The sequence below is a fragment of the Charadrius vociferus genome, unplaced genomic scaffold, assembly GCF_000708025.1.
Source record: "Charadrius vociferus isolate BGI_N301 unplaced genomic scaffold, ASM70802v2 scaffold15, whole genome shotgun sequence".
Classification (NCBI taxonomy): Eukaryota; Metazoa; Chordata; class Aves; order Charadriiformes; family Charadriidae; genus Charadrius; species Charadrius vociferus.
In genome coordinates this window covers 3,973,299-3,988,206 of record NW_009650064.1, presented here as the reverse complement: position 1 = coordinate 3,988,206, position 14,908 = coordinate 3,973,299, and the positions used below count along the sequence as shown (strand labels likewise).

Genomic DNA, 14,908 nt, shown 5'->3' with positions numbered 1-14,908 from the left:
AAACCGATTCTCTCCAAGTCTGTCTTCATCTGTCCAAACTACAATCTCAAGCTGTCTTTTGGCATCTGCTCATATTTAAGTGCTTGTCATATTAAACCAGGGTTTTATCTTCGTGTTCTCTCACTTCATTCCCCAAAGACATTACGAACCTTTGTTAGTAACCTGCTTTCTCACTCTGTTGGCAGTGTTGGTGCTCAACCTTTTCCTTTCCATCTACACAGTAGTGGTGGTGTCTGTACTGTACTCATCTTACACACTGTTTTTTGAGTGTCCTTTTAGCTGATAGTCATAAATGGAGACTTATATCCATCGTGAATGTGACTGCAAATCTCGTGTTCCATCACTTAAACCATGTCGTTCCTTTTGTCTGTCCCTCTGTTGCTTCCCTTTCTTCAGTGATGTTAATTAGCCTCTATACTTCATAATTCTTTCATAGCAATCCTTACCCTACCTCTCAGCTCTTAACTGTTACTGAATTATAAGCTTGGTCCTTCTGTTGGCTCATGATGGCAGCTATTATAATTTACTTTGTATTAAATTTGACAAGTGTCTTTAAACAAGCATCTTAAGTGCTTTCTGCTATGTTGCTCTTTGTAACTGGAGGTGATCACTCCAAGCATCCCCGAAGTTTCAGCAGTGTCCGTCAAATGAATACTTACCTCAGACCTTCATTACGTTTGATGCCTTAACAAAAAATTACCTGATTGTCTCTCAGCTTACAAATCACCTGAGGACAATCTGTTTGTGCTATTCTCATCCAATGCTATGATCCCAAGTGCAAGCCATAGGGACCATGGGATATTTCATTTGTGATAAATTTGTTCCTCTGTTACAGTAGCTATGAAATTTTGAAAGTTTGCTTTGATTAATTTTCAAAGAGGGTGAAAAGTCTTAATTTTGTGTAAAATCTTTTCTGTAACTGTACCAAGCTACCTGGTATTAATCATCTGTAACCTTATGTTGCTGAAGCGGATAAAAAAATTAGTATAAATGTGAGCAAAAGTACATAATGATTCTACCAGTCAAAAAAAGGGAATCACACACTAGTGAAGAATGTCAAGAATTGGAGAAATAACTTCTGCTTTTTTGAATATCCTAGAAAAAAATGCTATTTTTGTATTACTGAAGACATAACCTGAAATGCACTGTTCATGGATTCCTTCAGAACAGTCTGATCTGGGAACTCTCAAAATGTTTTTTTGTGGTTGGATTTAATGCTTTTGTTATTGCTAATTCCAGGGATGTGAGTGATTCATGAAACCAGAGAAAGCAACACAAGTGATTTGAGGCTGACAATTGTCTCTGTAATGAAAATTTTAAGAGCTAAAAGCACATAGTTTGGCAAAGTCCTGACTAAGCTGGGAAGTGTTATTTGTGTATAAATATCCAGATAGTTAGCCACAAAAGCTGCAGTGGAATTTAATGTAGTAAATGAGTGGTTTTTATAGATTAACTACATCTCAGTAAAGGGCAGATCAGGAAAAGAGCATGCTTGTGTGATGAATTAGGCCTGTAACATAGGACACAGGACCCCAGACCACATCTTCTACAGCTAATAGTCCAGTCTCTTGCTTTGGGCGCAGCCATTGCGTATGATTTTTGTGAAGAAGTCTGGCAGGCTGCAATTTTAAATCCAGGACGGTTGTTTGATTGCTGACCCTTGTGACTGTTTTTAGAATTCTGTTGCAGAATCTCATTTCTCTGTAGTTGTGAATCTTCACATCTGTAATTTAAATGGTTTAGCTTAGTTAGTAGCTGTTTTCTGATGAAAGCAATCTGCCCCCTTTCTGCATTCATTTGGTAAGGCTAAATAATTCTAATTCTCTTGCTCTTCTTCCATGATATAGCAGACTTTAGTTCACTGACAGACTTCCTGCACTCTCTTTGCACCTTGAATACTGGTCATCAGGATTGAACAAAATATTCCATGTAGGAAAGAGAATATGAGTGAATGTACATTAGTGCTTTTATTACAGATGAGATGCTGAGGATATACCTCAACTGGTACACGAGGATTTTTTTCATGATAATGAATGATTTACAGTGACCTTAGGATACTGCTTGGGAACAGAAGAAATATTAGGTCCCTCACACAAAGAAATTATGTTGAGGCTCTGTCCCTGGAGTAGTTTAAGGCCAGGCTGGATGTGGCCTTGAGCAACCTCGTCTAGTGGGAGGTGTCCCTGCCTATGGCAGGGGGATTGGAACTCTATGATCTTCAAGGTCCCTTCCAACCTAAACCATTCTATGATTCTATGTTGATCTTTTACTGTCTGCACGGTCTTCTATTTACTGCTACATTTCTTTTTTTTTTTTTTATACTCCAGCCCTCAAGATGTTTTGATTTTTGTATGTGGTAGTCCAGTCTTCCTCAGAATTGATGCTACTGTGTCTCCAGAAAATTTAGTGTAAAAAATCATAATTCTTAACATTAAAATTAGAAATAAAAACATTAAACAAATGACAAGACTGATTATTGAGGAACTGTGTCCTAATGCCACTCTGTTGCTGTGTTCGTCCTTCTAGTCCTGTTTATCCCAGAGTTTATAACATAATCCAAATTTTCTCAAGTATAACCAAAAATTTCCCTTCTCAGACTGTAGGAGTTGGTCTATTGGATTGAAGCCCACAAAGATTAGGTGTGTTTTTAATCCATGCTTAATTTAACTCTCTTTTATTGGCAAAGCAAGTATGCAAACCGTTGATGGACTCATATTATATTAATTTTGAGGATGTGTTAGCACTGTAAGCAATTATGCTTAAAAGCAGCAGTCTTCAATAATACATTCTCTGATACAGGGAATATGTTTCTCAGAATAAATTATTTCATATTACACATTTAATACGGAAGTATTTAGTCAAAAAATACTAAATCAAACTCATCCTCAATTTCCTTTTTTCCCCTCTAATGAAATTACAGTCTGTATTAGATTATTTTTGTATGCCTAATGTCAAGATCCTAGCATTTTTATTTTTCTTAATTGTAAAGAACAGTATGGTAGTTCAAGTTTATTTTTCTTCTGGTGTGCTTATGAAAAAAATCATTTTCCATTCTACTTACAGAATTATCAAGCCAGTGTTGATGATTTCAACAGAGTACTTCTAATAGATCCAAATGTTCTTGAAGCAAAAAAGGAACTAGAGGAGGTAACCCAACTGCTTAACCTTCACAGCAGTGCTGTAGCTGGCAGTCAACAAAAGCAAAGGAAGAAAATAACCATACAAGAGGTATACCTGTTCATTTTTAAAAGCAAGCATTACAGAACCCACAGATTTGAAGAGATAATATTAAGGCTTTTGTTTTGCACTTTTTAGCTGTACATTTTTGGGAGGTGAGGTTTTATTTTTCATGTTATTTTGAGGGCATGTTGGAGGAATATTGAATATATGTTCAGTGTCCATTACATTCTATAGTAAAGCTTGGACTGCTTCGAAGAGTTTTCAGAACCACACCAGAAATGGAAAAAAGTGCATTTACGTCGCATCAAACTTGAGGATATGCTCCTTGAAAAAAAAAAAAAAAAAAAAAAAAAAAGGGGGGGGGGGGGCGGCTTAGGCTTTGAAATACCTGTTTTACGGAATGTGGCTGTCAAATAGCAATTTTGCTTTTACATTTTGTGCTACTCAGGGAGCTTCTGGGGCTGTGCTGGCAAAGGTTCATTGTCAGCAGGCGTGCTGCTGGCAGTTCTTGCGCTAGTAGTAAAAGTTCTTGGTCTGAAGAATGAAATCCTGCCTTAAAGAGCAAGAGTATGGGTAAAACATCTGTAGGATCTTATAAAAGAAACACATGATGTAATGTTACGTACTGGATCAAAATGTTAGCCTTGCAGAGTTCTGGGTAGAATTAAGCAATGAAAGGATTTTTCGCAGTCATTTGATATTTTTGGATTGTAGCTTTCCTGGTCCTTTAAGAATGGGGTTTTTCTCCCTTTTAATTTTAAAATATAGAGTTAAAATACATAGTTACCAGTCCATAGAATGATAGTGTAATTTGATAATGTAATTTCAAAATGGTGGTGTAGTGGAAACTGCAATTATTAACAGAAACAACTTGTTCTGTCGAAACACTTCACATTGTCACGAGTTCATGGGATTTTATGTAACTACTGTAAGCCGGGTATAGTGTTAGTTAAGCTCTGAGTTGTGACAAACAAAGGGACCTGGAGAGTGTTTAGAGGAGGTTTGGGAAGTGACTGCATTGTTTGGAGACCAGCTAACTACATTACTGGCAGCGGTAATTTTTCTAGGGGTGGGGCAGGAAGCATTTGTGTTCGCTGTCGTGATTACAGCTACCCCCTTAGCATTGCCTGTCTTATCTGCTGTAGTACAAGGTAGTTCTGTAAACACAAACTGCAAAGAGGAGAAAGGAAAATTTGATTAGAAACTGGGATTTATCATTATTATTCCATTTTAATCAAGCTAGAATTCTATGTAAGACAGTCAGGATTTCTCTCTTGATACTAAGGATTGTTGAAAAAATAGAACAAAATGTCTATAAGCTCAATGCAGTATTGCCCAAAAGTGACAAATCTAGCTTGCAGCACAACCCTGTGCTATGCAGTACAGTATGTTCAGACTTTCCGAAAACGTTGGCATCCATTGAAAAGACGGCGTTCAATGAGAATTTAGTCAGTTTATATTAATTCCACAACTCTTGATAGCTTGAAATGGATTTTAGCAAATGTAGTTGAACCCATGATTAATTTTCTAGCGACCGATTCATGAAACTCAGCACAGGCTGCAAACTCGGGAGAAGTTAAGTGGGTACTCAGGCAGTTAGACCATGCTGAGCTTTCTCCTTTCACAGCGAGACTCCCAACAGCAACCTGATATGGCTGCTGGATACCTGTACTATTCTGAAGGCACAGCAGTGACATGGAACGTGGGTATCTGGTGACTTGATTTCAGTTCTGCTTGTCTTCTGCAGCTTCACATTTAATATATATATACCGTCCTCCTTAGCTTTCTCCCAGTTGTCCTCAGTTGTCTTTCTACAGCGGAGTGACAAGCAGTGAAAGGAAATGTAAAATACTTTTGACTACAAACCTTTAAAGATGAATTAGAGAGGTACTGTTCTGGGGGGAAGTAGGACATAAAAAAACATAGGCGCCTTTCTTTCACAACGAGTAAAATGCTAACTTTAATTTAGCGTCATTATTGGTGGATATAAGCGTGCAGTTTATGAAGCTTCAGGTTATCTGCATGTCCACATTAAAATGTATTGTTCCATTGTCTTTGTGAAGGTGACTGAATCTGATGAACAGGAAGAAAGGCAGTTTGTCACATCAGAAGATGTTGTGACTGATCATGTTACTTCGAAGGAAGCAGTTCAAAACAGTGTGCCATTGAAGACCTCTGAGAAACTGCGTATTTCTGAACCATCTAATGCTTATGACTTTGGTCAGATTATAAACGCAGTGAATACCAGTAAGGATAAAGCTGCTTGTGCAGATCTTTTAACAATTACTGATCCAAAAAAATTGCCAGTGCTGCTAAGTAACAAACTTGAAGGAGAAATCTTTTTGATTTTTGTCCAGTCATTGGAATATTATGTAGTTGGAAAAGATCCTGGCCTTGTATATCAGCACCTTTTCTACTTGAGCAAAGCAGAAAGATTTAAGGTAAGAACCTAGATTGAATACGTACTTAAGTTCAACAGAAACTGAAAGGAAATTTTCATATCTTAAAAGGAAATGATACACTGATTTTTGTATCTCTGTCACATACTACAATTTTCAATCAGCCCGTGCTAATTATAAAATAATGTATTTTTTCAGGTGGTGCTGGCCCTTCTTAGCAAAAATGAAAAAGAACAAGTTCAGCAGCTGTTTGACTTACTTTCAGAAACCCAGAATAATCAGTACTCTTTGGAAGATCTTGAGAGCCTTAAAAAGGTTTATGAACTTTAAGAAGTTAAAATTTGTTGATTGCATGCATACAGCTCGTGTATGAGATGGATGTATGAACTCTGCAGACTTGCATGGGTTGAAGTGGGTCTTTACGCAGACTGTTTGAACTCTATTTTGTTTTAACATCATATGCACATTTAAAACTTGCTGCTCTTTTTTTCTTGTAGTTGTATACATTTTTAATCTCTAGAATTTAATGCATGTCTTTCTGTTCAGTAACAGAGTTCATGTTATATGGCATACTGATATTATTTAGACTTTGTTAATTATATATATAAAAATATATTTTACATTATATATATAATGTGAAATATCTTGATGGTACGATAGGTAATACCCTTTTAGTTATCACTTGCTATATCATTTTGTGAGTTATATGTTCTTGTGATAAAGAAGTGTCTTCAAGATAAATGGGTCAGTTAGCAATGGCTTTGCTAAAATGAGTTTACAAAAAGTATTAACATTTTTCAGATAAACTACTAGAGGCCATCTGTTTCTTCACTATCCCTCGTCTATACAAAACAGATTTAAATATTTTTGGTGCAATACAGCTTAGCAGCAGAGGTGAACGAATTAATAATATATTAGCTTGTCATGGAACACTTTGAATGAAAATAATTATTTAATGAATGGGTATGTTTTTAAAATTAACAAGTGAGTAACTTTTAGTGCACAGAGAATTACTTATTTTCTGTGTGAGGGGAAGGACTGCTGGTTTGCATGGCTTCTGAAGTGACAGTGGTAAACAGGAGAAGAAATAGCTGCACTTAGCAATAAAAATATTTAACTCTGAGTTTTGTAATCAGGTTATTTAAAACACCAGCTGTTTCTGTTTACAGATGTATTTGTAAAGCTAAAAGTAAAACCATTTTGTGGACCAGTATGATTTATTTTTTTTTTTAATTTTAGGCAGTACTTATGTTTTATATTTGATTCTGACAAAGCTCCTTCTTTCAAGATGAAGCTTTCAAATTTTTCGAATATCCCAATGCCTTCTTTGCACATGTGATATAAATGTATATCAAACTCACTAGCGCTGCAGAAATATCATCAAGAATGTTGTTCTAATGAAAATTTTTCTCAGGTGAATATTAATAAAAAAATAAAGTTTTTTCTTGAAAAGTACAAGTATGGATTCTCTCTTCTGGTTCTGCACTCTTTAGGCTTATAATTCTGACTTGTAGGTTATGAGTTTTGTCTTGAAGTGGAGTACGAAAATGAGGTTTTTAATTCCTAAAGCATTGTAAGTACGACTGATTTTTTTGTTCTTAAATGTCGTCTTTTTATGAGATTGTCATGTGTTCAAGAGAGTTCTATCGCTCATCTAATCTGTGCATTACCAATTGTATTTAACCAACAAAGTGCCAATTTCATTCTTCAGTCATGGTGGAAAGGCATTCACGTTCACTAATTTCTGTGTTAGTGATTTCAATCTTTTTATTTTTTTCCACTGCAGTTTGGTTTGTTCAGAGAAGATTCATTGTGTGTGTGCAACTTACTGACGCGGTTTAGAAAACTTAATCGATTTTCATTTAATAGAGTTCAGAGTGTTTTTTAATAACAATAAGTAATAAGTTGGAGGATTGTATTAATAATACGTTGATTAGGGAAAAGTTCTTTTGTAAAAGAAAGCATAAAAACCAGCTATGAAATTTTAAAGTAGTCTTAATTGCTTGAAAACTGTAGTTGAGTAAGAGCCAATGTCAAAAGCCACCACACCACAAAAGCTCTTGACGAAGTTAAATCTTTCTCTGTGCCACCCAAAACCTGAAGTATTAAAAGCTCTTTAGAGGTCTTCTAAGCAGCAGTCTTGACTGCTAAAGTTTGACACTGAAGACAAAAATCAGAATCTTTGCAGCAGTAAATCATAATAAAAATATAATTTAGTAAATTTAGGAGATGATCAGACATTATTAAAAAGACAAAAAAGCTTTAAAAGACAAGAGATTTTTAAATGGAGTGTTCTTGACAAATCATTTATCTGTGAGAAAATAGACAAATGGGTTCTCATAGATGGGTATACAGTATCACAGTTAATTTTAGGACAGTATTAATCAATCCCTAGCGATTAATCTAGAAACGTAAAAGTAGTCCAGGAAGATACCTTTTCCTGTAATACCTTCCAGCTTGAATATCAGCTGAAACAGAGGTCAACTCAGTTTGAGGTAGAAATGATAGAGATCAGCAGATCAGGAAGCTAAAATTACCCCTTGTTAAGACGTTCTATATGGAGAACTGCAGCAATGTTTGCAAGTGAACTGGTTGCCCAGCTGGCGGGGGGGAGCAGAGCCTTGTACCCACGTGTGTCAGCGCAGTCGGCAAGAGATTAAATGACAAACAGCCCCCAGGGTGAAAAATCAGCACTTTGCTATGAAGTCACCCATCTTCCAAAGCTAAGAGCAGGTCTTATGTCCCTGTTCAGCTGACGGTAATAAGAGGGTGGCTTTGGCTAACAAAACACTTGGCAACAGATATTTGGGTTTCACTTTTTTGGGCCCTCTCCAGCAGTTCCCTGTCACTTCTTGAATCGGGGAGCTCAGAACTGGACACAATACTCCAGATGCGGCCTCACCAGGGCAGAGTAGAGGGGGAGGATGACCTCCCTTGACCTGCTGGCCATGCTCTTGGTGTAGCCCAGTTGAATTGCTGCTGTCCCCATTGCTGGGGCAGGAGCTCATCTCTCCCAGGGCAGCCCCTGTCCCTGCCACTCCTCGGCTCTTTTTTTTCCCGTTTTGAAATACTACCGTCTTTTAAATCTGGTTGTCTCTGCTGTGCCCTCAGCATTTATTTATCATGTGCTTTCATCTCCCTCTGCCCTCTGCGAACAGCATCCCCTCTGCTGGGTTGCCAGGTTGAGCTGCTCTGCCAGGCAAAAGTGAGAATATGGCTGTCCACCTCAGCGCTGCCACCAGTGGCTTTCTGCGTGGCTTCGATGGAAACACAGGGGCCCAAATTTTTGGTATTTATTGGTATTGGTTTTTTACATCCTTTTAAGAATAAAGCATTTTCTCTCTAGACAAGGCCAAGAGAATCTCAAATGCCATACCTGACGCTGTGGTGGGGAGACCCAAATCGCAGCTCAGCGTTACTCTCTCAGGCTCATCACTCACCCTCTCAGCAGTAACAGCCACCATTTAAAAAAAAATATCAAACACAAAACCAAACCCCACCCAAGCCCACAAACAAACTAAAACCCACAATACAAAAATCTGATTCAGGAAGAGAACATTGGTTATTCAGGTGATGGAAGAGGCAAGTGACGCGTGGTCCCATGGTGGCCGTGAGCTGGACAGCCCTGCACAGCAGATGGCCGTGTGACAGTACCCTGTAGCGCGGAGCTGCCCACGCATGCGGTGACCCCTTTGCTTATGGACACAAAGCTCCGTTTTTAACACAAGTGGAGAGACAGCGAGTTTCTGTACCCGCTGAAAAGGAGGCTGGTGGCCAGGGAACAGAGCAGGCCGGGGAACAGCGGTTTGTACCCTTGTTATTTTGCTCCATTCAAACTATTTTTGAAGTTTTCAGAGAAGGCAGCGCCAGGTAGAAGAGATGCTGTGGCCCAAAGGGCAATGGTAAGCTGTGCTACAAGGGATGAGTGGCATCGTGGCACGGTTGCATCTCTGGCTAAAAAGCTGCTTTAGAGCTGAGCCCTCACCACCACTGCTTTCGTTGTTGCCACGCCGTGGTGCAGGCAGGGGAGGCTGCGAGAGCCCAGTTACCCGCAAACCACACTCTGTGCTCTTCTTACGTGGGAAGTTTATTTTTCCACTCATCAGCACCCGCTCTGCCAGATGTAATCCGGTTGCATGAGTAAAGGGCTATGCTTTGTGGCTGCCGGGCCTTTCAGAAGCGGGCGAGCGGAAGCATTTAGACTTGTTCATGACAAGAAATAAAATACACATTTTTTGAACTGCGGGGAACAAGACTCCTTCCCCACTTGCAAATCAAGATTTACGACCTGAGTGAGTGTAACTCTGCTTACTGCCTGTGAGCTGCAGCCACCCTGGGGACCAAGGGCGGGCAGCTCGCAGCAGGGGCTCAGACCCCGGTGGCTGAAGGGCCATTAAATGTCACCCACCCATCAGTAGCCCTCATTCCCTGTGTCCTCGCCTGTGCAGCCCTGTTTCCCTCCCCACCGGGATGTGACACGTTTCTGTGTGAGACGCAGCTTCCAGCTGTGGCTGTGCAGGGCACCGGTGTCATTTCCTTGCAGCCCTGTGCTATTTCTCAGCTCCCGCTTGCTAAATGCCACCCTCGTAAATAAATTCAGCAACATGAGAGTGTTTTTGCTAGTAAGCAGGGGGGATTAGAGGGACATAAAGTGCCCAGCACACAGAATGGTGTGTTCAGAGATGACTTGAGCACACAGCCCAGGAGGGAAGGGCGGCTTGAGGAACGCAAACCCTAACAGCACTGCTCTGGTGCCTAAACCCAACCGCTCTAATATTTAGGTTGTTGTGAATTTTAATGTCCTGATTGTGGAGATGGTGAACAATAAGAGTCCTTGTGTCAAGTCAGCCCACCAGGACCTGGCGAAAGGAGCGCTGTGTCTTCTTGTCCTGCTGGCTTCGCCCACCACAATGATTTCTGCTGGTTCCCAGTGTGTAGGCGGGGGCTGTGGCAACCATGTCTCCAGGATATCCCATCACCTGGGCGGGCACGTGAGCGAGATGCCACAGTAGGTTCACCTTTGTGGTCGTGCTTCCAGCTGCTGCGAGGCGGCTGCATTCTGTGCCAGGCGGGCACCTGGTCCCTCTGCTGCCTGAGCCAACACACAACATGTCAAGGGAAGGGCAGCGCAGCCGTTTTAGGTACCAGCCGGCACCCAGCAAGGGGATGCTCTTACCCTGCTGTGCTCCCAGGCACTCCACTTCCTTCACCTGCCCCATGGGTCCCATGGAGCACTCAGTTAAACCAAACAGCTGGGAGCCGGCGATGGGGCCAGCAGTGTTAGAGCAGGGCTTTGTCTGCGTGACTTTGTCAGCGCACACGGTCTGTGACACCACCATACAGGACACAGCTGAGGAGCAGCAGGACAGGTTCACTCGGCCGTACAGTCCCACTCTCTTTGGGCTTCCCACGTGCCGCCAGAGTGCCCGCTCTGCATTCGTCCTGGCACCGAGGCCTTGCCAGGGTCGGCACAGCTCAGCGCTGGATGGCCACACCACGCTGGCAGCTTCCCGTGCATGGTGAGAGCTGGGAGGTGAACCACAGGTTTGCCATGTAGAAGTGAAGCTGACCAAGGCCATGTGGCAACCCCACCACAGAGCCAGGAACAGACTCCCTCTGCCTTGAACACCGTGTTCCCCTGCTTTAGGTGGGGACTGCCACGATGGGGACAGTGCAGAGCTGAGATGAACAGGAAGGGCAGCCCTGAGTCTGGCCTCCCGGTGGCACATCCCTGTCCCCAGCTGGCCCCCAGCAGCAGCAGGGCCTTCGTCACCCAGAAGGACTAGAAACTAAGCTTTATGGGATCAAGAAGTGACGGAAGGGAAAAACAAGTCACGTTTTTCATGGGAAGCAGGCAAGGCCGGCAGCTCTAGAAGCAGAGTGTAGAGAGCAGCGCAGACATGTGAGCCAGGAGCTCGCAGCGGGGCACGCTCGCCCACGAGCATCTGTCCCTGTGCCTGCGGCTGCGCTGCATCCCTGACGTGTCCGGGTTGCTGCACCCCACGGTGCCCAGGCAGCAGCTCCCCACCAAGGCCAGAGACGCTCATGCAAAAATCACAAACTCCTTCTGAAAAGCTGTCGCAATCTCTTTTCTACAAGGAAGCAAATAATGAGAAAGGATAGAGAAGCATGATTAATACATTATATATCTATTAAAAATATATACATAAAATCTGCCTCCTCAGGAGAAAAAGACAACTGTTTGGGTTTTTTTTACTGTGAATTCCATGACACCTCAGTTGTGTCTTGTCTCTGAAATTTTCAACAACCTCAAAGACAACTGTTGCTGCCCCTAGTACTTGTGGGCACTTTAAAATACCCATGTTTCTATCTAATTAAATATATGACATAGATTGCTATGTTATTCTATTTTAGTAGTAACTTGGAATTTGAACCAAACTGTTTCATCTGAGAGAGACAAGGAGGAGGTCTAGATGCAGCTCCTCAGAGAGGCTCCTCCAGCGCAGCCCGAGGGTTCCCTTCACAACAACAGGAGGGTCAGATGCGCCGTGTGAGACAGTTCTTTTCACGCAGGGCCCTCTGTAGACGTACAGCTGAAAGCAGGGACGCTTCTGCGCACTGAACTCCAGCTCATGAAAAATGAGAGCCGTGTGTCCTGACCAGGACTCGCCCCAGCACCTTTTCCAATTACATCTTCACAAGATGGTTTCACACCCTCACAGAGGCTATTCCACCTTCTCAAGTTTCTTTACAGCAGCATTCAAAACCTTCTATGAAAACTTTCCATGTACTTGTTGTAAAACCTTATGCGTGACCTGGTAGATACTTGCCAAATTCTCCTCTTTGGAGTCCAAGAGACTGCCCACAGGTTACATTATGCGGTGTCTGTAATGCTGGCAATAAACTAGATGTAGCAGTATGGCCACTCTCCTCTCCTCTCTAGGGAAAGTGTTTTACAGCATTATTACATAGAATTAAAGAATGGCAGATGGCAACCCACCATGGAGTTGAGCAAGTTATTTTGCAAGTTCAAGATGAGAGCATTTATGGCAGTGCTGTTAGTCCGTGGGCACCTCCGCACGCTGATGGGAAGGTGTCGCCAGCAGCAGAGGAAGCCGCCAGTGCTGCAGGACCTGCAGCACTTCAGCCTTCTTGCGCACACGAGGCACAGCCTCATCCCCGGTGTACGAGTGGCAGCAGCGCTCGCTGCCAGGAGAGCTGGTGGCGTCACGCTCTGCCGGCGCAGCTGACTGGCAGAGGTCCCCTCAGAGAAGCAGATAATGGGAACGTTTTGAGCGATGTTACAACTGGCAACTTGGGTGCACTTGGAGCAGTGCTTGGCGCTCCCTCCTTTGGGGACAGCAGCTTTGGTGGCAAGGGCAGCATTCACACAGGCAAGCAGAACAGTACAAGACCACATCCCTTCCTGGGGGAGATCTGGAAGGTCTTCATTTGACATCACGTTTGCCTGTCCACAGTCTATGCCCTCACTTTACATCTTACATTCTTAATATATGACCATATGAACAGCAACAAACCACAAATTGTGGCTAACATCTTCAGAGCCATCTTCAAGACTTGGGGTTCTCACAGGTCGAGCTCTGTTTGGCATGAAAGTTAAGTGCTACTGCTGTGGTTTGTGTATCTAACTCTTCTTTTGCCTCCCATGAAAGCCTCTTGGCTACCAAGTACCTCATGGCCACATTTCTCCATTTCTCCTGCCCTTCGAGACTGAAGGTAACAAAGACAACGCCACCAGTCCAGGATTGTGTTTCTCACCAAGAAACAGACTTGGAAGAGAACATTTTGCTCCCACAGCAACATCAGACTGTTCCATCTGAGAAGACAAAGTGGGTGTCACCTTTGGGGCAGAAAGGAGCAGACAAGGTGCTCTTCAGACCTTTATAATTTCAGAAAGGTTCTTGGGTTCATTCCCAAGTTTCTGCTTGACTGCCTCAATTTCACCTGAATTTTGTATGTTTGTATCTTTTCCTCCCAAAACAACAGTTGAGGAGGGAGGATGTCATGTAGCTTTTGTCCCTTTATACTCAAAGAAACAAGACTTTTAGATGATGTCACTGCCAGAAAACAAGATGGTGGTAGACACAGGCAAGCAGTATTATGCCCAAGGGAGGGCCACCTCCGGTTAGCAGGATCCACACCAGAGCCCAGGCTGTGGCAGTTGATCCATTAAGAATTCCTGCCATTTAAAAAAAAAGTCTTTAAAACAGCCACTTAAAGCTCTAGTTGCACTGTGATCAGTCCCCATCCAAGGCAGAGGCGTCCAAAAATGTTGGTGCCTTTTACAGTGATGTGCCATCACTGCTTATCTGCCAGGCAACATGGAAGGTGATCTACTGACTCCTTCAGCTCTGCACGTGTCCACCTCCTGCCCATCTCCCACTCTTTGGCACCTTTTCATTTCTTGAAACCTCCAGGGCGATGGGGGCAAAGAACTGCAGCCTGTCCTGCACAGAGCGCACAGCCACCAAGGACAACAGCCAGGGGGACCTGGGGCAGGCCCTGGGATGTGCCTCCGACAACCTTCCAGCTCCAAACACCATGGACATACCATCACAGGACCAAAAATCCAAACTTTCCTTTCCAAACACCTATATAGGGCAGGGTGTTTTACCCATCTTATTTTCCGCTCAGCACCCTTTTGCCCCCTTCCTGGTATGATTTGGCTTAAATATAATTGAAAAAATTTTAACTAGGTGATTTCATAGGGTTCAGGTTTGGTATTTTTTGTGTGTTTGTTTTTCAGTGCAGCAACTGAAATCTCTCCCCTAAACATCTACTGAAACAAACTTTTATTAGGAAGTTATTTTTAAGTTCATTAAATCCAGTTAAGATTTTTCAACCATCTGCCTGGTTATCTTTATAAAGCCTTGCTACCATTTCTAAGTACGCTATGTTCCACTCATCCCAGTTCTTCTGCCATTGAAAGCGGTATAAATAATACTCTAATTTAGATTAAACATTAGGAAGAATTTTTTTACTTTGAGGGTCGTAAGGCACTGGCACAGGTTGCCCAGAGAGGCTGTTGAGGCCCCATCCCTGGAGGTGTTCAAGGCCAGGCTGGACGTGGCCTTGGGCAACCTGGTCTAGTGGGAGGTGTCCCTGTCTATGGCAGGGGGGTTGGAACTCGATGATCTTCAAGGGCCCTTCCAACCTAAACCATTTTATGATCCTATGATTCTAATTGTAGCTTTAGAGTTGACCCAGCATATCAGTTACCCTCTTGTTATTCACTCTGATAGAAGTATAGCTTAGATATGTCTTCTGTATTGCATCCCAATGATTTAGTTTCTTCCTGAGCCTGTCCTGACACAGGTGAGAAACCGAGCCTAACCAACAGGCGGTTC

At 42.5% G+C, this 14,908-nt stretch overlaps 1 protein-coding gene across 1 annotated transcript in view; it reads left to right on the top strand.

Moving 5' to 3' along the window:
* The window catches only part of SPAG1 (sperm associated antigen 1), a 43,011-nt gene extending 37,102 nt beyond the window's left edge, over positions 1 to 5,909 (top strand). The window contains exons 15-17 of the mRNA XM_009891914.1: positions 3,064 to 3,228; positions 5,244 to 5,621; positions 5,778 to 5,909. Coding sequence (XP_009890216.1) covers positions 3,064 to 3,228; positions 5,244 to 5,621; positions 5,778 to 5,909 — 675 coding nt within the window. The remainder of the gene's footprint in view (positions 1 to 3,063; positions 3,229 to 5,243; positions 5,622 to 5,777) is intronic.
* Positions 5,910 to 14,908: the final 8,999 nt, after the last annotated feature.